This window comes from Hibiscus syriacus, unplaced genomic scaffold (assembly GCF_006381635.1).
Source record: "Hibiscus syriacus cultivar Baekdansim isolate YM2019G1 unplaced genomic scaffold, ASM638163v2 tig00110556_pilon, whole genome shotgun sequence".
NCBI classification, from domain to species: Eukaryota; Viridiplantae; Streptophyta; class Magnoliopsida; order Malvales; family Malvaceae; genus Hibiscus; species Hibiscus syriacus.
This window is the reverse complement of record NW_024062779.1, coordinates 674648-700343: the sequence shown is the minus strand read 5'-3', so window position 1 is coordinate 700343 and position 25696 is coordinate 674648. Positions and strand designations below refer to the sequence as shown.

The window sequence follows — 25696 nt, the reverse complement described above, 5'->3', positions numbered from 1 at the left end:
AAACTCGTTTTTGTTTTCCTTTAGCACAAGCATCACAGATTTTATCATTATCAAATTTAAGCTTAGGCAACCCTCGAACTAAATCACCTTGAATTAGCCGTTGCAAAACACTCATACTAGCATGACCTAGTCTCCTATGCCATAACCAACTATCATGCTCATCCTTAGCAACTAGGCATAAATTAGTCATATCAATAGAATCTAAATGCACCATGTAAATGTTTCCTATTCTATGACCAACAAGCATAATCCGATTAGATGCAATGTCAATGACTTTACAACCATTAATTTCAAATAAGACATTGAATCCTTTATCGCATAATTGACTAATACTCAATAGATTATGCTTTAATCCATTCACATATAAAACATTTTTAATTTGTATGGAAGAGGTATTACCTATTGTACCAATACCTTCAATGTGACCTTTTGAATTGTCTCCAAAAGTCACTTCTCCTCCATTTTTGGCGTTAAGCTCAATGAACCGGCTTTTGTCTCCGGTCATATGTCTTGAGCATCCACTATCAAGGTACCATGAGTTTGAATTTGTTTCCCGTGCCTTGTAGCAATGCTCCTTTCCCTACAAACATAGATTAATTTTTGATTTTTGGTACCCAAATTCTTTTGGGTCCATATTCATTAGTTTCCAAAATCCTAGTCCCTTTAGGTATCCATTTGTGTAGGATATTTTTATCTTTAGTAGTAATGAGTTCTTTAGGAACCCACACACTTCTAATGATTTTTCCATTTGAGGTTCTTTGGGGACCTCTATGATTGTAGTTTCTAAAACTTTTTCTAACAAAGTTGGATTTTGAATTTTCACCTTTTTCAAAATGTTTTGTTCCAACTTTATCAAAAGAAGTTTTAAGATCATCAATTTTCTTTTGATGATCATCATTGATCTTTGAAAGTAAATTTTGCAAATCTAAATTTTTCTTTTCAAACTCTTCTAGTTTGATTTGCAAATTTTTGATTTTACTTTCAAGATCGTTGTTGGTTTTGGATATGAGTTGTTTTCATTTTTCAATTTTGAAACATCATTTTATATTTTAAAAACAATTTCTCATAATCCGAAGCCAACCCATTGTACTCCTCAAATAACTCATCATAAGATAAATCATCAAAATCAGATGAGTTAGAGGTTACCTTAGAATCTTCCCGAATGCCATCAAGCACAAGTTTGCTACTTCTTGTTCCTCTTCATCGGAACCTTCTTCATCGCTCCATGTAGCCACATGAGCCTTGTGCTTATTCTTTGATTGACCCTTTTTCTTCAATTGTGGGCAATCATATTTGACATGCCCCGGCTTTTTGCATTCATAGCAAATGATTGGGTCCTTCTCTTTTGGTTCATTTTTGAGGCCTTCGTTTCGTTTGAATTTTCTTCCTTGGTAAGGTCTCATCATTTTTCTGAACCGTTTGGCAAACAATGACATTTCCTCGTCATCATCATCATTAGAATCACTCTCATCTTTTGTGGATTTGAGAGCAACTCCAATGTTTTTCTTCTTCTCCTTCTCCTTTGGTGTCTCTTCAACTTTATCAAGGTCCACCTCATCTTCAAGCATCATCTCATGAGTGAGGAGTGAACCGATAAGTTCTTCAAGAGTTAAGGACGATAGGTCCTTAGACTCGATGATTGCCGTCTTCTTTGATTGCCATGATTTTGGGAGGGAGTAGACTAACTTCCTCACAAGCTTTTCATTTGAGATGATCTCTCCATATGATTTGAGACCATTGACAATCGTTGAAAATCTATCCGTCATAGCTTTGATGTCTTCATTTGGTTTCATCCTGAAATTTTCATAGCTATGCGTTAGAATACTAATTTTTGATTTCTTTACCTCATCTGTACCTTCATGTGTGACTTGAAGTTTGTCCCATATTTCTTTTGCGGTTGTACACGATGAAACTCTTCCGTATTCATCTGGTCCAAGAGCACAAAAATAATATGGATGGCTTTGGAGTTGAGCTGGAACATTCTTGTCTCTCCTTCACTCCACAACCTTGGATGAGTGAGAGGTTTGATGTATCCTTCTTCTACAGCATTCCATGCTCCCATGTCACTTGCTTGAATGAAGTACATCATTCTATTCTTCCAATAGGCATAGTTAGCTCCATTGAAGAAAGGAGGCTTGTTGACGGGCATCGAATCAAGACCGGAGTCGAAGTTTGAAGTGGAGGCCATTGATGACTTTGTAATCGATGTAACTCTTCCCGGATCGACTCAAGAGGCGATTAAACCTTCAAATGAGTTAGGCTCTGATGCCAATTGTTGAGTTAATCGAATGACGAAATTGGCCAAGAGGGGGGTGAATTGGCAATAAAAATTTTGTGGAAGCTTTTGCAGAAAATTGAAAGCAATTGCACAGCGATTTACAGTGGTTCGACTTTCTCAAACAAAGTCTACGTCCACTACCTTAGCTATCCACACTAAGGATTTTCCAACAAATTCACTAATTTGTTCTTTCTTTTGAGGCCAAAGAGATAACCTTACAATTCCCTCAAGAGTATACCCCAACTCTTGAGAACACTCTTTTCTCAAAGAGAAGATTACAATTTGCAAACTTACAAGAAAACCTCACAAGGTAAGATGTTTGCACAATTCTAGAACAAAGAAAAGAACACTCAAAGATGAATACAATTGAGCACAAAAAGTGTTCTTGAAAGCAAAATGAATATTGAATGAAAATGGGCTTGAAATGCTCAAACTTGAGGTTTGATGCTTTCTCTTTGATTCTCTCTTGATTCTAGTTGCTTGATATTTCTTGTTGTTGATCAATGGCTTCTAAGCTTGCTTAAATACACCTTGAATCACTTCTGAACGTTGGGGATAATTAGAGAAGATATTATAGCCGTTTTAGTGTGAAAACATTTAATAAAACAGCTTGGACAGTGGGGGGAATCGGTTCCCTATCATAGGGAATCGGTTCCCTAAGTGTAAAATTCAAATATTTCGACCGTTGAACAGGGGGGAATCGGTACCCCCTTGGGGGGAATCGGTTCCCTCCGAGCATTCTGGAAATCTCGGAGCCAAACCATTCAGGGGGGAATCGGTTCCTCCTATGGGGGGGAATCGGTTCCCTCTGAGTATTCTGGAATTTTTGGCTTTGAATTGGTTCGAAATACTTTGTAAAATATTTTGAAATTGTTTTATGATTAAAACTTAATTTTACACTTAAGTATGGATCAAAAAATGATTTTTGAAATATTTGGAGTAATGTTTTGATATTCGAATAGTTATATCGAATATACTTAGAAAATCATTTGGAAAATCTTAAAATCCATTTAACTTAATTTGTTATATCGAAATATTAAAATGTTTCAACAATCACACATATCATGTAATACATATAACTCCTATACTTTCTCATATATTCACATAGGTAATATCATAGGACTTATATCTTTTCATATGGTTTATGTTCTATTCTCTTATATTCACATACATGTAATACATATCAAACATGTTTACCTAAATCATTTCTATATAATTCACATGTACTTATATTCTTTTTCATATACTCACATAGTCATATAATATAATATTTCATATGACCTCATATATCACATCACTTATATACATATCCAAATATTCATAGATACATATCACTTAAATTATTCCTATTTACATAATTTATGGTCATATAGTTCCTATCACAAGTCACTTATCTTAACTCTTCTTCTCATATGCTCATATTTATCATACAACACATAAGTTTTATTACATATTTATATCACATTCATATATCACTAATTCATAATATAATTTACATCGCATCATCTATCTTATTTTTTATTTCTTAGTATGCACTTATATTACATAACCTATATTATATTGATAAACATATATATTACTTCTATTATTTCTTTTATATACAAATTAATCAATTTACTTAATTCAATTTCATATAAATCCTATAATTTTCTCATATCACTCTATATTCAAGTTTCCTAATTGATACATTATTCTCATTTCATTCTATAACTCAATCTTATTTAGTTTCTTTCGTTTCTCGTGGATTCACTTTCATCATATTCTTTTATTTTACATATTTTATTTCATAATCCTATACTCCCTTTATCATATGATTTATGTAGGTTCTCTTATAACTCTTCATAAACATATATTTTCCATTCTATATATTACATAGATCTTATCATATGATTTATTCTTTATACTTACATAAATTATAAAACATACAAGAATATATCAGCTCATATAATCAATCATACATACATTTCATATCATTCGCCTACTTATAATCAACACTTCATGCATAATAAAACAACTATCAGAAATAGACTTATCACAAGTCCAATTTCCTTATAATCCTATAAAATAAGATGCACTCACTTGGGCCTCACTAAGTTAATACCGATCTCTCATATTTCCCTTGATCGATCTTATTTTCCAAATGTTCTGGAACTGATTTATGCTCAGTATCTACACAAATATACAATTTAAGGCAATCTATCAAAATCCAACCTTATAACTTGATATTAATAGCTTAAACGACTTTAAGAAATTAACATTTCCATTTTCCTTTAAGGGGGTATCGATACCCTACTGGGGGTATCGATACCCTCATGACATTCTGGAATTCTGCCCGTTTGAGAGGGTATCGGTACCCCTTTTGAATGGGTACCGATTCCCCCTAGCCCATAAATCATTTTTGAGCTCAAAAATCCACTTGATTCAATTCAAACACTTCATCTTTCATCCCTTTTCATATTCCTAACTTACATATACATACTTAAACTCATTAATATTCATTTATCTCATCTTTAACCTCAAAATTCTATCTTTCTTATGGAAATCTATAATCATACCAAAGTTTCCATGTTATCTAAACTTAATTATAACACTTCTAACTTCTTATTCTTATAGATGACAAGTCAAATTCATCCTCCAAATTCGTTTAAACCTTCTTATTCAAAATTTCACTTAAAACCCCATATTCTTTAATCTCTTCTAACATCTTCATCTTTGAGTTTTTACTTATCTTTAGACTTCCTTAAGATTTCTTACTTTCCAAAGAATCAAAACCAACTTAGAATTCAAATAATAATCAACTAATAAAAATTCTCACCTTAGCTCTTGGCTTCCATGCGTGAAGAAGAAAAATAAAAATTCTCACCTTAGCTCTTGGCTTCCATGCATGAAGAAGAAAGGAGAAGAAGAAAACTCTGGAAACTTATTTCCCATGTTTTATATCCCTTAAAAGAGAAATAAAAATCTTCTCTTAGAAAAGACCATAATACCCTTATTACTTTCAAACTTTACTATTAAATCCAACCTCAAAATTCTCCAATTAAAATTCTGAACTTTTTAACTTATTTCAAAATTGAACACAATACTTTCAAAATTCACCTTTAAGTCACTAGCCTGATATTGAGGATGTTACAAATCTCCCCTCCTTTAAAGAAAATTCGTCCTCGAATTTTCACTGTACATCTTGATAAGAACATATGTTATAATGTTTTCATGTTGCTTCATTTACTTAATCTTTCCTGTCACCATCAGAAAACTTACTTTTCATTCATTTTGTCCTTCATTTACCTTCTTCCCTTATACATCCATATCATATCACTTATCAAGTATACACTAACTTCAGTTCTTATCACTTCAAATCATAAATCAATCAATTTACTCATCAATCTCTAATTGCCTTGCAATCATACTCCAACTTTCATTCTATCATCACTTTACTGTCTCTTAACTTCTTTAATCATATAAATCATTCTTTGTTTTTATGACTACTTCTACTTGACCAAGAAACATAACTTTAAATATTCATCATAGATAATTAAAACATACATCTTGCACAATCAAACAATCTTTCACATCATCTGACAAACCTTTCTTACTTCTAATCAACTTATAATTTATACTTCAACATAACCTTTATCATATCTGATCCTTTAAACTCAATCATTTCATTTCCTTATTCAATTACTTTTCCCTAATTTAAAATCTTCTTATAGCATAGGTCATTTCTTTTCTTCAGACTCTTATACTCTTCTAGCTTCCTTTAGATACACAAGTCTGTATCTTCTTAACTATACCACATTTACATTATCAGAAAATACTACCATATCTAAATCCACATCAGACTTGATTGACTTAACCTTATATCTTTTCCAAATCTTACAACTTTATCACTTTTACTATTACAACTCATCAATAGCAACTGTTCAATCTAGGGCACAAGTCCTAATCAATCAATCAATTATATACATCATTTCTATTCGAAATTATCTCAACAATAATTTACTTAACTTATAAATCCACCTTTATTCTCATACACCATGCAATTTCCATTATTCATACTTAACATTCTAACTTCTTTATCTTATAAACTGATTAATGATGTATCCATTCTTAAATTCTTCTTATCAATCCTTAGCTTTACTCAAACATACAAATCCTCACTTCCTTCACTATATCACTTTACTATGATCACAGTATACAACTGTATCCAGATTCACTTCATATTTGGTTATCATATCCTGACAATATCTTAAAATCTTATAACTCCAATACATTTCATCACACAATCTTGTTAGTCAACGCTAACTCTTTCCATCTGGAATACAAACCTTTATCATATCCACAATCTTACTTATACACAATACTACCCATTTGATTCAAATCCATAACTTTGATTTCATTCATCTTATAAACATATCACTGATGCACTTATTCTTGAACTTTTTTACAATTCTAACCATATCATTCGATCCTTTAACGTTCTTATGGTGGTACTTGTTCACCATATTCTAACTTGTCCACTTAGTAACGAAACTACTCAATTTAACTTCTCCATTTGCAAAAATGAAAACCTTCTAATCATTATCTTCATATCATTTAACCCAAAGGTATGTAACAACAGAATCTTCCTCAAATCCACCCTTGAACTCGGGTGCTCTTAACTCTTTCAACTAATTCGATACATTCATTCTATGAGTTAAAGAAGTGGAAAATTGAAAACACATCAAAATATTATTCAACATCATGAAGACATTTTCTAATCTTGTACAGGCATTCCCTGAGGTTTTTCGCTCTTCTCCCTGCTTGGCCAGGGCAGGTGAATGCTATTACCTTCAGGTCTATCGCCTTGTGCTTCATTTTTTTGAAGCTCTCAATATCACACATCTAATATAATATAACTATTGAACTCTATTAACAAGACAACACACTCCTTACCGTTCAGACCATAAACTTTTTCACTTCGTGTTAGCATTTACATTTTTTTTTAAAAAAATACTGTTGACTTCGATTTAAGCCTAGAATCGGCTAAACCGTAGCTCTGATACCATTAAATGTAACACCCCCAACCCGTACCCGATCCGACTACAAGTCTGAGATGTCACATTGACTTTTCAAAACCTTTACTTGAACAAAATAGTAAATAATTTTAAAATTTTTACTAAATACAATTGACTAATTTACATAAATTAGTATCATATGATTTTACAAACCAATTAGAGCATATCAAATTTCAAAACTTTATTTACATGCCAACTACCTCTATATACCAATTACATATATTTTCTGATTTAAACTTTGTAAATGAGATACTGACCTGTCTAGCTCCACATTGCTCTCTATATTCTTTTCGAACCTACGTGTGAAACAATCACACGCTAAGTCGATGACTTAGTGAGGCAAATAAAACATATAATAGAAATCATAAAACATTCCATATAACAAAACAAATGAACATTTAATACTAACTTATCATACAAAATCATATAACAATTTCATACAAAATCACACATCTTTTTTATATAACAAATACACTCATGTACATATAACATCATCTACTTTCTTAGCATTATCATTTATATTATTATCATTATTTATATCATTATCATCAAATTATTTATCACATGATCTTGTATTTATCATTTCTGCATATCATATAAAACATATATCATTTCACCTAGAAACACCCATAACATCATACAATTCATATAACACATTTCGTATAATCAAAAACATATCCATCATATATATATATATATATATATATATTGTAACATCCCAAACTACGGGTTAGTGACTAAATCGTAAATTTCAGAATTTGATAATAAAAGTAGAATACTTGAATAGTTCAATGATTTATTTGAGGATATTTCCTGAAAGTTGTTAGTAATTATCTAAAGAATTAAAGGGCAAAAGGGTAATTTGTCATGAAAGATATTTTTATCCCTTTATTAAGAGATAAAAACATGAGAAGATGAAAGCATTCATCTTCTTATTCCTTTCTCTTCCCCTCCCGTAAGAGCAAGGGCAAAGGTAAGTTTCTTCATTAGTTGATTATTTGTTCAATTCAAGGTTGGGTTTTGATTATTAGATGATAATTAAGCTTAAGGAAAGCTTAATTTGTTCTAAAACAACAAGATGAAAGGTATATGAGAGATTAAAGATTTTGAGTTCTTGAATCAAATCTTGAAATAGAATTGATAAGTTGAATTTTAAGTTGAATTTGACTTGTCATCTATGAGATTAAGAAGTTAGAAGTGTTAGAATTATGTTTGAATAACATGAAAAATTTGATATGATTATTGAATTCTATATGGAGAATAGAATTCTAAGGTTTAAGATGAAATAAATGAATATAGATTGGTTTAAGTATGTGTACTAGAGTTAAGAATAAAAAGGGGATGATATATGAAGTGTTTGAGAGAAATTGAAGTGATTTTCGAGCTAAAAATATGATTTCTGGGCAAGGGGAATCGGTACCCATTCAAGGGGAACCGATACCCCTTCAAACGATAGAATTCCAGAATGCCTGAGGGGAACCGATACCCCCACAGGAGGGAATCGATTCCCCCCTAAAGGAAAATGTTAATATTGGTTTAATAAGTTCGTTTAAGTTGCTAGTATACAATTAAAAGGTGTGGGTATCTAATAATTGTCTTAAAATGTATAATTATGTAGATTCAAAGCCTAAACGAGTTCCGGAATCATTGACAAGTAAGATCGATAAAAAGGGAAGATAAGAGATTGAAAGGGACTAGTGAGGCCAGGTGAGTGCAATTTAAATTGTACTTATGTGATTGATCAAACATTGGCTTGCGATGAGTCAATGATAGAGTTACTATGGTAAGAGGTAAATTATATAATGTTATGTGATTACTCTGTGTGCATTAGTACATAGAAATGGATGTATGTTTATATGTTACATGATTACATGCTTACATGAAAATGCAACATATGATATTAGATATGTGCTTACACATACATTTGATATGTGATAGAAGAGAAGGAACATGTGATTATGATATCAAGGATTACACGTACATGTGATACGTGACTGAAAAGAAAAGATATGTGTTTATAAGAGAAAGAATATGAATAAGTAATGTGAACGGTCATAAATGATAATGCCCATGTTATGTGATATGAGAGCTAGGGTATAGTTGGCATGCCAAGGGTCGAGGGTTACCTATGTTCTTCGGGACATATGGACTGTTTTCCTATGTTCTTCGGGACATATGGACTGTTTACCTATGTTCTTCGGGACATATGGACTGTTTACCTAGGTTCTTCGGAATCTATGGACTGGTCCTTCGGGACATTGATCGAGCTGTGGTGACAGCATATGTGTGCACAACCTCAATGTACTCACATACCTTAAGTTCTCACTAGTGTACATGGGCTAATAAAGTGATTAAACAAGCATACTGAATGTGATATGTATACGATGGGTTTATAAGTGGTTTGAAATGTGTTACGTGAACCATATGATGTTATGTGTGTTTCTTAATGATAATGATGGTATATGTTTATGTATGATTTATGTTATATGAAATATTATATGTTTTATATGCCTCACTAAGTCATCGACTTAGCGTGTGATTGTTTCACACGTAGGTATGGAAAGCGAAAAGAGAAATAAAGAGGGAGCAAGACAGGTCAGTTCTTCTACCAAATGTCAGATCAGAAATATATGTATTGTATATAGAGTGTAGTTGGCATGTAGTCTAAAGATAAAAATTGTATGAACTCTGATATATTTTGTAAACGTTTTGAAATAATTTAAATGTCATCAAAGTTTCTAAATTACTCACTATTTTATACGAATAAATGTTTGAAAAGTCAATGTGACACTTCGGAATCGTATCCGGGTCGGATACGGGTTGGGGGTGTTACATTTAATGGTATCAGAGCTACGGTTTAGCCGATTCTAGGCTAAAAATGAAGTCAAAAGTGCTTTAAAAAGTATACATGCCAACATAAAGTGAAAAATTTTCTGATCTGATAGGTAAGGAGTATACGTCTTGTAAATAGAGTTAAATTGTTATGTTATATAAGATAAGTGAATACATGATGATTTATGAGATATATATGTTTATGTGATAGATGATATGTGAACATATGCAAATGACATATGTTAAATTATATGAATTGGATGATCATATGCACATATTATATGTGATAGAAGAAATGATATTAGTACATGAATATATGAGAGCTTCTAAAGTGAAGCACAAGGCAATAGACTGCAGGTAATAGCATTCACCTGCCCTGGCCAGGCAGGGAGAAGAGCGAAAAACCTCAGGGCGTGCCTGTACAAGATTAGAGAATGTTTCATGATATAGAATGATATTATGATATATTTTAATTTTATACTTTAATAATTCATAGAATGAATGTATTGAAAAGAGTTGAGAACACCCGAGTTCAAGGGTGAATGTGAGAAATGTTCCATTATTGCGGAAAATTGATCAAATGGTAGGAAGATAATGTTAGAAGATTGTCATTTCTCCAAAGTGGAGAAGTTAAATTGAGTAGTTTCGTTACTATGTGGTCAAGCTAAAGTATGGTGAACAAATGTCACCATAAGAATGTTAAAAGATCAAGTGATGTGGTTATCATTTGTAGAAGAGTTCAAGAATAAGTACATGAATGATCAGTTCATAAAACAAATAAGCTCGAATATATGAGCTTGAAGCAAGGGAATTATACGTGCATGTATGAGTATAAGTTTAATAAGTTAAACAGATTTATTGTTGAGTTGATTTTGATTAGAAAGGATAAGTAAGAACATGTGATTGGTTGTTTAGGGCTTGCGCCTTAAATTAAAAGAGTGTTACTGGTTTCGAAATTTTTCTTATTTCAAGAAATTATTAATCGCGTTAAAGTTTTATAAAGAGCTCAGAATGAAGAGATTGGAGAACAAAAATCTCATATGATTAAGAGAATTAGTGCTTTATATAGTTAAGCACCATTAAAGAAAGATAGAGATTCTGATTTTCAACTTTAAACCCGATATGAATTAGTTGTATTCTCTGTCAGAGAATCGAATTAGATGAGAGTCAGTCAGACTAAAGCAGTAGGGTATGATATGGAAGATTAATCAATGAGTTAATTGATAATAAGTCAAGGTTAAAGACAACCTTTGTGAATTGGGTTAAAAGCCCTGTTAGAAGTTATGTAAATCGAAGCAGAAAAAGTATTTGAAATGGATTAGATGAGTATTGAAATCTGGTGATTGTTGAAACAAGTGGAGAAAACATAAGTATAAGAATGATAAAGAATAAGGTTTTGTGCAAGTAAAGTTGACTATCAAAGTCATGAAAATGTGATAAGGAGTGATAGTTAAGGATAAATATATGTGATATAAAATAGCATGAGAGTATGAAGGACATGATATGTTTAGTTATGTATAAGACAAAGGTAAATGGAATGGTTGAATTCGAACCAAAGGAATTATATTATGGACAAATGAGAATTAAGGTTTGATAAGTGAAGGAAATAAGAATGAATTATTTTGATTGATAATAATAAATATATGGATAGTTTGATGAAGGTTTATGTTTTGATTGAAAAATTAGTTGAATAATAAAGTAGTGTGATAGTGAGCGTATTAAGTTAAAGGATTTGTATGTTTGACGGAAACTAAGGATTTATAAAAAGTTGAAAAGGATAAGAAGGAAAAGTATAAATGATATGAAAGGAATGTAAAAGCATAAGGAAAAATGTAATGAAAGAATTAAAGTAATGAAGTGAAGTTTATGATAGCACGAAAGATTTATTGAAGAGATGATATGTAAAAAGGAATAGTAGACGTGTAAATAGTATTGTGTATAAGAAAGAGTAATAGAAAAGTTTAAGAATGAATATGGATTGACAAGTTAAGTAAACTATTATTGAGATAATTATGGTTGGGAAAAAAATATATGCTTAATTAATTAGGGCTCGTGCCCTAGATTGAACAGTTGATATTTACTAACTGATAGTAAAGGGGATAGAGTTATAAGATTGGAAGAAAAGATAAAGTGAGTTAATCAAGTAGATCTGGATTTGAATATGGTTAGATTTTGGATCATATTGATATGATGAAGACAAAGAGAAGAGTATTTACAAGTTTTAAAGGGAGCTTTGAGGAAAAAGAATACAAAGTACAAGAGATGGTAAAGAATGAGGTTCTGTATAAGTGAAACTGCTTAACAAAGATATATTCTTATCAGTGTGTGCAATGAAAATTCGAGGACGAATTTTTTATTAAAAGGAGGGAGATTTGTAACATCCCAAACTACGGGTTAGTGACTAAATCGTAAATTTCAGAATTTGATAATAAAAGTAGAATACTTGAATAGTTCAATGATTTATTTGAGGATATTTCCTGAAAGTTATTAGTAATTATCTAAAGAATTAAAGGGCAAAAAGGGTAATTTGTCATGAAAGATATTTTTATCCCTTTATTAAGAGATAAAAACATGAGAAGATGAAAGCATTTCATCTTCTTATTCCTTTCTCATCCCCTCCCGTAAAGCAAGGGCAAAGGTAAGTTTCTTCATTAGTTGATTATTTGTTCAATTCAAGGTTGGGTTTTGATTATTAGATGATAATTAAGCTTAAGGAAAGCTTAATTTGTTCTAAAACAACAAGATGAAAGGTATATGAGAGATTAAAGATTTTGAGTTCTTGAATCAAATCTTGAAATAGAATTGATAAGTTGAATTTTAAGTTGAATTTGACTTGTCATCTATGAGATTAAGAAGTTAGAAGTGTTTAGAATTATGTTGAATAACATGAAAATTGATATGATTGAATTCTATATGGAGAATAGATTCTAAGGTTTAAGATGAAATAAATGAATATAGATTGGTTTAAGTATGTGTACTAGAGTTAAGAATAAAAAGGGGATGATATATGAAGTGTTGAGAGAAATTGAAGTGATTTTCGAGCTAAAAATGATTTCTGGGCAAGGGGAATCGGTACCCATTCAAGGGGAACCGATACCCCTTCAAACGACAGAATTCCAGAATGCCTGAGGGGAACCGATACCCCACAGGAGGGAATCGATTCCCCCTAAAGGAAAATGTTAATATTGGTTTAATAAGTTCGTTTAAGTTGCTAGTATACAATTAAAAGGTGTGGGTATCTAATAATTGTCTTAAAATGTATAATTATGTAGATTCAAAGCCTAAACGAGTTCCGGAATCATTGACAAGTAAGATCGATAAAAAGGGAAGATAAGAGATTGAAAGGGACTAGTGAGGCCAGGTGAGTGCAATTTAAATTGTACTTATGTGATTGATCAAACATTGGCTTGCGATGAGTCAATGATAGAGTTACTATGTAAGAGGTAAATTATATAATGTTATGTGATTACTCTGTGTGCATTAGTACATAGAAATGGATGTATGTTTATATGTTACATGATTTACATGCTTACATGAAAATGCAACATATGATATTAGATATGTGCTTACACATACATTTGATATGTGATAGAAGAGAAGGAACATGTGATTATGATATCAAGGATTACACGTACATGTGATACGTGACTGAAAAGAAAAGATATGTGTTATAAGAGAAAGAATATGAATAAGTAATGTGAACGGTCATAATGATAATGCCCATGTTATGTGATATGAGAGCTAGGGGTATAGTTGGCATGCCAAGGGTCGAGGGTTACCTATGTTCTTCGGGACATATGGACTGTTTACCTATGTTCTTCGGGACATATGGACTGTTTACCTATGTTCTTCGGGACATATGGACTGTTTACCTATGTTCTTCGGGACATATGGACTGTTTACCTAGGTTCTTCGGAATCTATGGACTGGTCCTTCGGGACATTGATCGAGCTGTGGTGACAGCATATGTGTGCACAACCTCAATGTACTCACATACCTTAAGTTCTCACTAGTGTACATGGGCTAATAAAGTGATTAAACAAGCATACTGAATGTGATATGTATACGATGGGTTTATAAGTGGTTTGAAATGTGTTACGTGAACCATATGATGTTATGTGTGTTTCTTAATGATAATGATGGTATATGTTTATGTATGATTTATGTTATATGAAATATTATATGTTTTATATGCCTCACTAAGTCATCGACTTAGCGTGTGATTGTTTCACACGTAGGTATGGAAAGCGAAAAGAGAAATAAAGAGGGAGCAAGACAGGTCAGTTCTTCTTACCAAATGTCAGATCAGAAAATATATGTATTGTATATAGAGTGTAGTTGGCATGTAGTCTAAAGATAAAAATTGTATGAACTCTGATATATTTTGTAAACGTTTTGAAATAATTTAAATGTTATCAAAGTTTCTAAATTACTCACTATTTTATACGAATAAATGTTTGAAAAGTCAATGTGACACTTCGGACTCGTATCCGGGTCGGATACGGGTTGGGGGTGTTACATATATATATATATATATATTGTATTTGTTATTGTTTCTTTATTAGCCCATGATACACTAGTGAGAACTAAAAAATATTTGAGTGCATTGAGGTTGTGCACAAATGCGGTCACCACAGCTCATATAAATGCACTGGAGTGCCGCGTAGAATTGCACCGTAGTGCCACATAGAATTACACCGTAGTGCCACGTAGAATTGCACCGTAGTGCCATATAATAATGTCCATAAGGACCACATATCATTCCTTAAGAACCATATACATATGCCAAGGATCACATATGTGTCTCAACAGACCCCATACATGTTTCAAAGAATACATATATGTCCCGAAAGACCGCGTAAACCCTCGACTCTTGGCATGCCAACTATACCCCTAGCTCTTATGACACATAATATGGGCATTATCATTTATTTCATTTCATATTCACACATTCATATTACTTATCTCTTATCGCATGTCTGATCTCTTATAATCATGTAATCACATAGCTCGTGTCATTTCTTGTGAAATCACACATATCATGTAATACATATAACTCCTATACTTTCTCATATATTCACATAGGTAATATCATAGGACTTATATCTTTTCATATGGTTTATGTTCTATTCTCTTATATTCACATACATGTAATACATATCAAACATGTTTACATAAATCATTTCTATATAATTCACATGTACTTATATTCTTTTTCATATACTCACATAGTCATATAATATAATATTTCATATGACCTCATATATCACATCACTTATATACATATCCAAATATTCATAGATACATATCACTTAAATTATTCCTATTTACATAATTTATGGTCATATAGTTCCTATCACAAGTCACTTATCTTATCTCTTCTTCTCATATGTTCATATTTATCATACAACACATAAGTTTTATTACATATTTATATCACATTCATATATCACTAATTCATAATATAATTTACATCGCATCATCTATCTTATTCTTTATTTCTTAGTATGCACTTATATTACATAACATATATTATGCTGAAACATATATTACTTCTATTATTTCTTTTATATACAAATTAATCAATTTACTTAATTCAATTTTATATAACTCCTATAATTTTCTCATATCACTCTATATTCAAGTTTCTTAATTGATACATTATTCTCATTTCATTCTATAACTCAATCTTATTTAGTTTCTTTCGTTTCTCATGGATTCACTTTCATCATATTCTTTTATTTTTACATATTTTATTTCATAATCCTATACTCCCTTTATCATATGATTTATGTAGGTTCTCTTATAACTCTTCATAAACCTTAATTTTTCATTCTATATATTACATAGATCTTATCATATGACTTATTCTTTATACTTACATAAATTATAACACATACAAGAACATATCAGCTCATATAATCAATCATACATACATTTCATATCATTCGCCTACTTATAATCAACACTTCATGTATAATAAAACAACTATCAAAAATAGACTTATCACAAGTCCAATTTCCTTATAATCCTATAAAATAAGATGGACTCACCTGGGCCTCACTAAGTTAATACCGATCTCTCATATTTCCCTTGATCGATCTTATTTTCCAAATGTTCCGGAACTGATTTATGCTCAGTATCTACACAAATATACAATTTAAGGCAATCTATCAAAATCCAACCTTATAACTTGATACTAATAGCTTAAACGACTTTAAGAAATCAACATTTCCATTTTCCTTTGGGGGATATCGATACCTACTGGGGGTATCGATACCCTCATGACATTCTGGAATTCTGCCCGTTTGAGAGGGTATCGATACCCCTTTTGAATGGGTACCGATTCCCCCTAGCCCATAAATCATTTTTGAGCTCGAAAATCCACTTGATTCAATTCAAACGCTTCATCTTTCATCCCATTTCATATTCTTAACTTACATATACATACTTAAACTCATTAATATTCATTTATCTCATCTTTAACCTCAAAATTCCATCTTTCTTATGGAAATCAATAATCATACCAAAGTTTCCATGTTATCTAAACTTAATTATAACACTTCTAACTTCTTATTCTTATAGATGACAAGTCAAATTCATCCTCCAAATTCGTTTAAACCTTCTTATTCAAAATTTTACTTAAAACCCCATATTCTTTAATCTCTTCTAACATCTTCATCTTTGAGTTTTTACTTATCTTTAGACTTCCTTAAGCTTTCTTACTTTCCAAAGAATCAAAACCAACTTAGAATTCAAATAATAATCAACTAATAAAAATTCTCACCTTAGCTCTTGGCTTCCATGCGTGAAGAAGAAAGGAGAAGAAGAAAACTTTGGAAACTCATTTCCCTCATTTCCCACGTTTTATATCCCTTAAAAGAGAAATAAAAATCTTCTCTTAGAAAAGACCATAATACCCTTATTACTTTCAAACTTTACTATTAAATCCAACCTCAAAATTCTCCAATTAAAATTCTGAACTTTTTAACTTATTTCGAAATTGAACACAATACTTTCAAAATTCACCTTTAAGTCACTAGCCCGATATTGAGGATGTTACACTCTCTGAGTTCGTTTAGAAGTACCGGATGGTACAACCGTAGTGGTTGAGATCGTAACACCTTTGTTAGCGTTGTAGGTGTTGACATTGTTGATTTCTCGCTCTTTGTTCTTAATGGGAGGCCTCTCACTGGAGTCTCTTCCCTCAATTTTCCCTTGTTTTATAGTTAGCTCGATCATCTCACCAGCCATAACTAGATCTGAGAAATTTCCCGATGTGATTGCCACCAGGTGTCTGAAGTAAGGTGTCTTCAGGGTTTGTACAAACAATTTCTTGGTTTTTTTTATCCAAATATGGATGAACTTGTACATTTAAATCCCTCTATCGCTGTGCGTATTATCGGAAACTTTCATTGTGTTTTTTCTCCAGGCTTTGTAGCATAACCTGGTCTGGTTTCATATCGTTAATATGCTTGTATTGCTCCAAAAAAGACTTGGCTAAGTCTTTCCATGTCTTAATATGAGTTCGGCTGAGCTGGTTGTACCACCGGATAGCTGAACCGAACAAACTTTCCTGAAATTAGTGGATCAGGAATTGGTCGTTTCCCCCATATCCTGTCATCTTCCGATAGAAAATAGTGATATGGACTGAAGGAAAGTTATTCCCGTCGAACTTCTCGAACTCTGGGACTTTGAATTTTGGTGGAAGCACCAGATCCGGAACCAAACTTAATTTCATTGCGTCCACTCCATAATAATCATGGCCCCATTAGACCATCTTCATATTATCTTCTAACATCCTGATCTTATTTTTCATATTTTTTGCCTTATATTCGTCGTCAAAATCAGGGATATGGTTGTCAGTGTTGGTTGCAGAAGCTTATATATTTGCACCAAATATGGCTTTCCCCTTGATAGTAGATGAGTCTCCTTATAATCCGGGTAGGATCCCGGGTGAGACGACCACTTGTGGGGTTGATGGTATAGTTACTCATTTCAGTGAACCTGCCCCAAGCGCACTGGTCTGTTGTAGACCGGACAACTTGGCCATAATTTGATCGATCAAGGACTCCTGGTTCTTCTTGATGGACGCCAGGGTACTTTGACTGTTCTGAGACATCTTATCCTCCAGCTCTTTATGCAATTTTGCCATATTCTCTTCGTTTTGAATGATTCTGGCCTCCATTCGCCTATTTTTTAAGTAGGTGTTATGCGGATGGGGTGTGTCCAATGCTTGAGGTGGTGTATCTAGTATGTATTCCTTTTATTGAAGCATTATTCCATTAGTTAATGTGAATGCAAAGAAAATAACAAAATGCAAAATATGTCTAAATGCATTATGCATGAAATATCTGAGGCACTGATCCAAAAAATGTGTTTTTTATTATGAATAATCCTTATTGGGGACAAAAGTGTTTTATCTTTTAAGAGACCAAAAATATTATGACAGCTTCTGACATGCTGACTAGTCTTCTACATTCGTTTGTCGCCGGTTGAATAACCTGTCGTACCACTCCAGCTTCTCTGGACGAACCGTGCAAATGTTGAATTGCTTTTTGTATTGGCCCAAGAAGTCTCGAATGACTACATCTCGGGTATCTTTTGTGGAGCATGTTCCCAACGAATACGTAATTGGAGCTCTCAATTGATAGGAACTATGTGAAGTTCATTTGTCTGTTTCTTGAATTCGTCGGCAATGGTCTCCAATTTCAGCTATCGTTTTGCCATCGTTGTCTTTGAAGGGACTCTCAAAATTAGTAACCTTCATCTTGCCCCTGCAACCTCTGCTAGTCAGTTCATCCAAGATAGACTTTCATTATGCTTGATGTAGACCCGATTCATTCTGAGTCCTTTATAATGCAACAGAGTGGTATACTCTTCAATTGTGGGCACCACGTATTCTGGATTGAATGTGACACATAGTCGCCTTGTAGACTGTCCTCTGCATTTTTATCTCTTGTATTACAACCCTTTTGTCCATTAGTTCAGATTATTTTGTGTGTAATAAACACCTTTTTAGGGATCAATTACCTCTTGTTATGATGCAAATGCTAAGAAAAAAATGCAAAGGCAAAAGGTTTAGTAAATAAATAAACACAAAAAATGACAAAAGAAAGAAAGGGGAGTAAGAGGAAAAAAACATGGTTAGGGTATAAACATCTTAGGGTTCTGAAATAGGGTTTTGAGGTAAGCTCTAACTCCTTGTAGTCTCCCGGTTTATGTTCTATAAAAAGGTACCCGAGTTATCCTTGCCGGTGGCCCCTTGGGCTTGCTGACCCTTAGTCCTAAACCCATCACAGGCTTGTGTCGACTAAGTTAAACTCGAGAGGACACATTCTCTTATGTCTGCACGGTGAATAAATTCACATGAAGACATAAGGTATATGAATCCCGAAGGCTACTTGCTAGGCCCGCACAGTGAATAAATTCACACGAAGGCGTCGCTTTCACCCTCACTTAAAACAGGGTTCGAAGCTCGAGTTTAGAGCCTTAGATGAAAAATCTTTAAGGATTGAAATCATTAGAAAACGTTTAGTACAACTATTTACTTGAAAAATATAATCAAAAGTAAGAAATAATGATCGAAATATTACCTTAAAATTTAAACTTACCCTTTTTGTAAAAAAGACAACTGGAAATTACCTTAGCCTGACTCACTTACGTGTTCCCAGCGGAGTCGCCAAGCTGTCGGAACCGTCTTTCGGGTGGGCCCGGGATTAAGCTTCGACTTAGGAAAATGGATTAGGAGTCGCCACCGATCTTTTATTTTAAAACAAATGGGTTGATTGGATACCCTATTTATTACCTGATATGTGTCTTTCCAAAGATGTGTCGGATTCGGGAGTCGGTTACAGTCAAGGAAGGGTTAGCACCCTTGAACTGCCCTTTCGGTACTACGTAATTTCCAGTTGTCTTAAATTAAGAAAATTGTAATTTAAAATTTAAAGGTAAAAATACGATCCCAATTACTTACTTTAGATAGTTTTAAAGGTGTACCATTAAGAGAGTCAAGAAACGTGTTAGATAGAAAAAAACAGATAATGAAAACAAAAATAAAGAAAAAATGAAGGAAAAAATGAAATAAAGAAAATAAGATAAAGTAAAAAAATAAAATAAATAAAATAAAGATAAAGAAACCAAAAAATAAATAAAAAAAGATAAAAAAAATACAAAAAAAGTAAGATAAAGATAAAGATAAAGGAAAACATAAAATAGATAAATAAAATAAAATAAATAAAATGAATATAAACAAAATAAATAAAAAAGAAAATAATAGTAAAAATAGTATATACAATGAATAAATAAATAAATAAATGTAAAGGATCAAAATAGCATCAACAGAAAGCGTAAATGACTTAAATGCCAAAACAGAAATTTAAGGACTAAAATGGACTTAACATAAATATAAAGGAACATACAATAATTAAACCAAATATAAAAGAGTGACTAAAATAAAACTGAAACGTAATGTTATGTGTGATTTTGAAAAAATAATAATTAGATGATCAAAATAAAATAAAAGTGAGAGTTAAAATATTAAACTTGTAGTTTATCCTAAGATGTTATTTGAGAATTGATTTGAAAATATAGCATTGCTGGGACCCGAGGTTCACATGCAATGGAGATAGTGTTGTCCAGTCAATTTCCCACTGTCTCTCTTGACTCTTCTCTCATACAGTACACTTTCCTTTTCTTCTCTCAAACCTCTGTTGGGGGAAAAGGTGGAAACGAGAATTATCGGTGTGAAATCCCAAGAATCATAATCTGGTACTTCATTTATCCAGATGACAGTTCTCTGAGAAATCCAAAAAAGCCGCAAAGACTTCTTCAAGCACGATGCAAAAGTTGCAATATCAGCTCCACTTGCTTCCAGGTCTTTGATCCATCATTCTAACCAGTCCTCGATTACTACCTTCTCCGTACCAGGAACCCAAAGGGGACCCAATCAACAGGATAGCGCCTTGTATCTAAATCCTTTCGGTAGTGAGTTCGTCTAGTTCTAGTGAAGTCGACGTGGTAAGAGTTTTTTTCTGTTTGGATTTTTTTCTCTGTTCGAATGGGCTTTCCCCAGATCTTTCTACTGGTCTTTTCTTATGTATTCTATGTGTGGATCTCGAATGAAATTTCTCGTGTGTAAAGTCCCCCCTCTACTTGGGTTCGATTACATGATTTTATAGCCAACACTATTGGCTATTTTTAGAGTTTAATCTCGAGTAGAACACTAATAACGTGTTTGTTGGTTGTTTGCACGTTTGTTGGAGAGGCTCCGGCGGGGAAGTCAGACGACTTGTTGATCGGGCAGTGGGAATCTACACGAACGGCGCTGGCTTGGCACTGGTGAGAACATGAGTTACGGTTTGGAAACCCTAGCCCTGATTCGGGTTGAAGACTTGGAGCGGGACCTGGATCCGGGTCGCGTGTTCTGATGTTGCTCGGGCTATCCACTACGTGGCTCACGTGGAATGGGTCTTTGCTGGATGTATTTTATTTGTAACAGGCCTAGGGCCTGATCCTGTAAACAAAGCAAACAAAAAAGAATTAATATATGTTTATTACATAATATAGTATGTATATCATATATATTATAATCAAAATATTATGGGCGAAATGTTGTGTCTACACTGTCATTGAGGGATTTGGTCGAAGTACTTGGAATGGCTACCTACAGGTATATGATGAACTGCTATTGTTTGTTAAGCTAGTATTGACTTTTAAATGATTTTGGTTTTTGAATATTTATTAGGTAAGAATGTTTGAGCTATTCTGCTTTGACGTAACATCAAGAGTATTTGAAATTTGTTCAGATTTCATTTCTTATTTCCTCTGTTTTCTCTTATTTCTTTTTTCCAGCCAGTTTGTCAACCAAAGGTCATTCGAGTCCCCTTTCAAAACATCAAACAGGGTTAATTTTTGGTTGGGCTGTATTATCCACGAGAGATGTTTATAAAATGGTCACGAGTATTGGTTGTAACCCATATTCCAACAATACTGAAAAAGCTAAGGTGAGTGCAATATTAACTTGGTTAATAACGGATACAAATCTTATCTTTATAGTGGTTTGTTACCCTTTATTTATTAAACATAATTCATGCTGCAGGAGACGTGGTTTCTTCATGAATTCAATGAGGATTTCTACGCGACGAATTGTATCTTTTCGTAGCTAGTTATCTCTTTTATTGAGTGTTACATCCTGAAATTTGATTTATATGCACTTCATATAAAAATTGTGTTATTAATACACGTGTGCGTACACTAAAAAAAATATTTCTACCCCCTCCATTCATCATTGCTAACAAGTTCTACATGCAAAAAGGTTAAAGCAACCCATTCATGATCCCACCTGATTTTCAGGTTTCATTTGGAAAGAAACAATTTTGTTTAAGTAAACTATGAACATAGGTTAAGTTGCCAATAAGTGTGTCATTCGTTATTTTCACTAGATTTATTTTCTTAAAATGTTATTTTTTTAATATTTTCGTTTGACTGAAAATATTATAAAAAATATTAATAAAAATTAATATCATAAACTACGTTTAATTAAAAACATTATATTTTTTATTTGACTATGCCCGATCCTCTTATTCCTTAATTTCAAATTAGGTTATCACCCCTGGACATTAGCAGCAGAATTTAATTGAAAATTGATCATCCAACATTAATAATAGTATTGAAATAGTATTTAAAATAGAGATGATTTTAATCATCATCACTAACATTATTAATATATACTAAAGAAATTGAGTATTGGACCCCTGTTAAATGAATAAAAATCTGGAAAAGCCGTCAGCACTCAACCTCCAATATCAAAGGACGTCCGCTAAATATCATCAAGCTCATATCCACCTTACACGTGTACCTCCACCCGCATTCGAACACTCACCGAAGGTGTTAAAAAAAGAAAGAAGTCGACCGACTTTTAGCCAACTTGGCCGACCGCACCTCTCTACCTTACCTCCAGCAGCACTCAAGTTGCTTCACCCATAAGCTAATCTTTTAACACGTGTCCCTTCCCAACGGCTAGTTATTGGATTAACCGCCATGGTAGTATACACGCACGAGAGAGCGAAAAAGATTTGAGGGGAAAGAGGTTTAATATTATTTTAAATTTTGTAGTTATCGAGTAGTTTCTAGATTTTTTAAAAAGTAAAAATCGCTAGATATTCTCCTATTTTAAAATACAAACTGCTTTTTTATCCGAACTTTACATCCTTAAAATGCCAAGCCTGTTTACTTATGGCAGTTAATTTGTTTCCTTCGTTTAGCAGCAAAACAATTCAGTCATCTTCTCTCAATTCTTAGGGTTTATCACATCTCTGTATCTAAAACAAAAATTTTTAAAATCTAGCCTTTGAAGAGTGGGTGTTCGATAAATTATCAAAACACTGTACTTTTTTTTTGGGACAAATGGGTTTGGGCAGAGTATACCGTTCGTCTTCACTGAACTTGAAACACGGAGTAAATGAGGAGGAAGAGCCACGGATAGGGTTCGTGAGATGCACGTTTGGATTGGGGAGGAAAAGAGTCGGGATATCAAATGAGATGGAGGATTTAACGCCTCTTGATTCTGACACCAAAGTTCCATTATTGAAGAGGCAGTGCAGCGAGAGGATGGCGGTGATGCTGACGGCAGATGATTACCATGAAAAATCTGCTTTCGAATCACTTCCTCGAGATGTTCTTGTAAGTAGTTAATATAAAAGTCCAAAGTTCTGTCCTTTTATTGCTTCCTATTTTTGGATTTGGAGTTGTGATTGATGAGAATTTTTTTTCTTTTTTTTCTCTCTTGCAGATTAGGATTATTTGTGGTGTGGACCATGAAGATTTGAAACAACTTTTTAACGTTTCTAAATCAATCAGAGAAGCTGTGAGTATACAAGCAGTTCAATTTGGATTGTAAATTGTTCCATTTATAGATAACACTAATAAATCTGATTTTGACTCTTATTAATCCTTTTTTTTTTTTGCAATTCCCAGACTGTAATTGCAAAGCAGTCATATTTTGCTTATAGCACACCGAAAAAGGTGAAAGCTTTTCGAACGTCCATAGAATTGGAGGAACCATGTGAATTCGACGACATTGAAGCTCCAAATGCGCCAAGGCAAATGAGGTGTCACAGGTCAATCAACAGGAAGAAACTTGTTGCTATTTCAGTGGCACTATTTGATTGACACGGAAAGTTTGTAAATATATCTTGTAGTAGTAAAAGTGTAAATTGAAAAGGGTTTGATTCGTGAATCTGGTCGTGGGATCTTTGTACATGGGTATGATTCTTTACAAGCTATTTCTTCAAATGTTTCGTTGAAGATACGAGTTGTCTTAAGCTTTTGTTAGTATCTCTATGTACATGAGAGAAAGAAAGGGTAATTCCAGATTCGGGCGTATTTGGTTTGGGGGACTTATCTTTACCATTCTGGCGTGATAAAGTTGAGATTGGAATGGACAAGTTGTTTTGAGTGATATAATAAATTTAGACACTTCCTCGTACAAAACGTCTCTACTTTTCATTAGTGATTTTTGTTCTGTTTTGCTTACTAGATTACGGTTGGGGCTCGAAGCTTCTGTAACTAATTTATAATCACAGTGCCATGTTAACGGTAAGATAAATTTGATTAGCATCGTTCCTCCAAGAATTTGAGTAAATGCACATCGCCTTGCCTTGGACAAGAGAATTTACATTTTGCGGTCAATGGTATATCTATATTCTTGTGATTTATGACCGACCATAAATATAGGAACTGGTTAACGAATGGGAGACATTTCCAAGTCCTCTTCCATCGGATAACCAACTCTTGAAGAGTGGAAAATCCATTGAATTTTGTTTACAAAAATTCAGCCAAAATATTGACAAACGTCATCGAGTAAAAGGAATTTAATAGAGATTTTATGGGAGAATTAATTGGGAATCTGTGTCGAAGCAAGTGATTTTAGCTGTTCTCTACCAGAATGAAGGAAGCCTTGATTTCAGCAATCAAAACTTAATTGGTTTTTAAATAAGGTCTGTCCATTGACAAGTTTCATATAAATTGTCCTTTTAGCGCTCTGTCTTGTATATTCCTTTCATTTGGTATAATTAATTACCGTTATCGATGCATAGTTTTTGCACAAAATTAACAACCGTTACTGACGCTTATCTTTGGCACAAATTTCAGCTAACGGTGGAATTGTTAAAAGAATCTATTTAAGGATGCATCGTTAGTACAAGTCATAAAGCTAGCAAAAAGGCTTTCGTTTTAGTGATTACCGGTTTCTCATCGCACAACCTGATCTTTGAATTCAATCTTTCGAAATAAAATTTAGATTTACATTTAGGCTAATGCCCAAATTATACCTTCTATGTCGAATAAGTGCCTAACGTTACCCCTTTAGGCGTTCGGATCGTCAACAGCGTTAGTTCTCCCCATTAAGTGATACGTGTCTTAATCTGGTAATTTTAAAAAATTTATAAAATTTTAAAAAATAAAATTATATATTTTTAAAAAATAGAAAACACATAAATTTTTAAATAACCCCTAAACTTTGAAAGCCTTC

General features: G+C 32.9%; 1 protein-coding gene across 1 annotated transcript; it reads left to right on the top strand.

Moving 5' to 3' along the window:
* Positions 1 to 23411: 23411 nt before the first annotated feature.
* LOC120131581 (F-box protein SKIP27-like) lies at positions 23412 to 24472 on the top strand. The gene is made up of 3 exons (XM_039148535.1): positions 23412 to 23847; positions 23957 to 24031; positions 24142 to 24472. Exons 1-3 carry the CDS (start codon positions 23572 to 23574, stop codon positions 24334 to 24336), a joined length of 546 nt encoding a protein of 181 aa, XP_039004466.1. The 5' UTR covers positions 23412 to 23571; the 3' UTR covers positions 24337 to 24472.
* The last annotated feature ends 1224 nt before the right edge of the window (positions 24473 to 25696 follow it).

Bases quoted from the DNA above. Each gene is read 5' to 3' on its own strand.
- LOC120131581 (XM_039148535.1), top strand. From the start codon at position 23,572: ATGGGTTTGGGCAGAGTATACCGTTCGTCTTCACTGAACTTGAAACAC. The intron at 23,848-23,956 runs GTAAGTAGTTAA...TCTCTCTTGCAG, and splicing joins CACTTCCTCGAGATGTTCTT to ATTAGGATTATTTGTGGTGT. The intron at 24,032-24,141 runs GTGAGTATACAA...TGCAATTCCCAG, and splicing joins CTAAATCAATCAGAGAAGCT to ACTGTAATTGCAAAGCAGTC.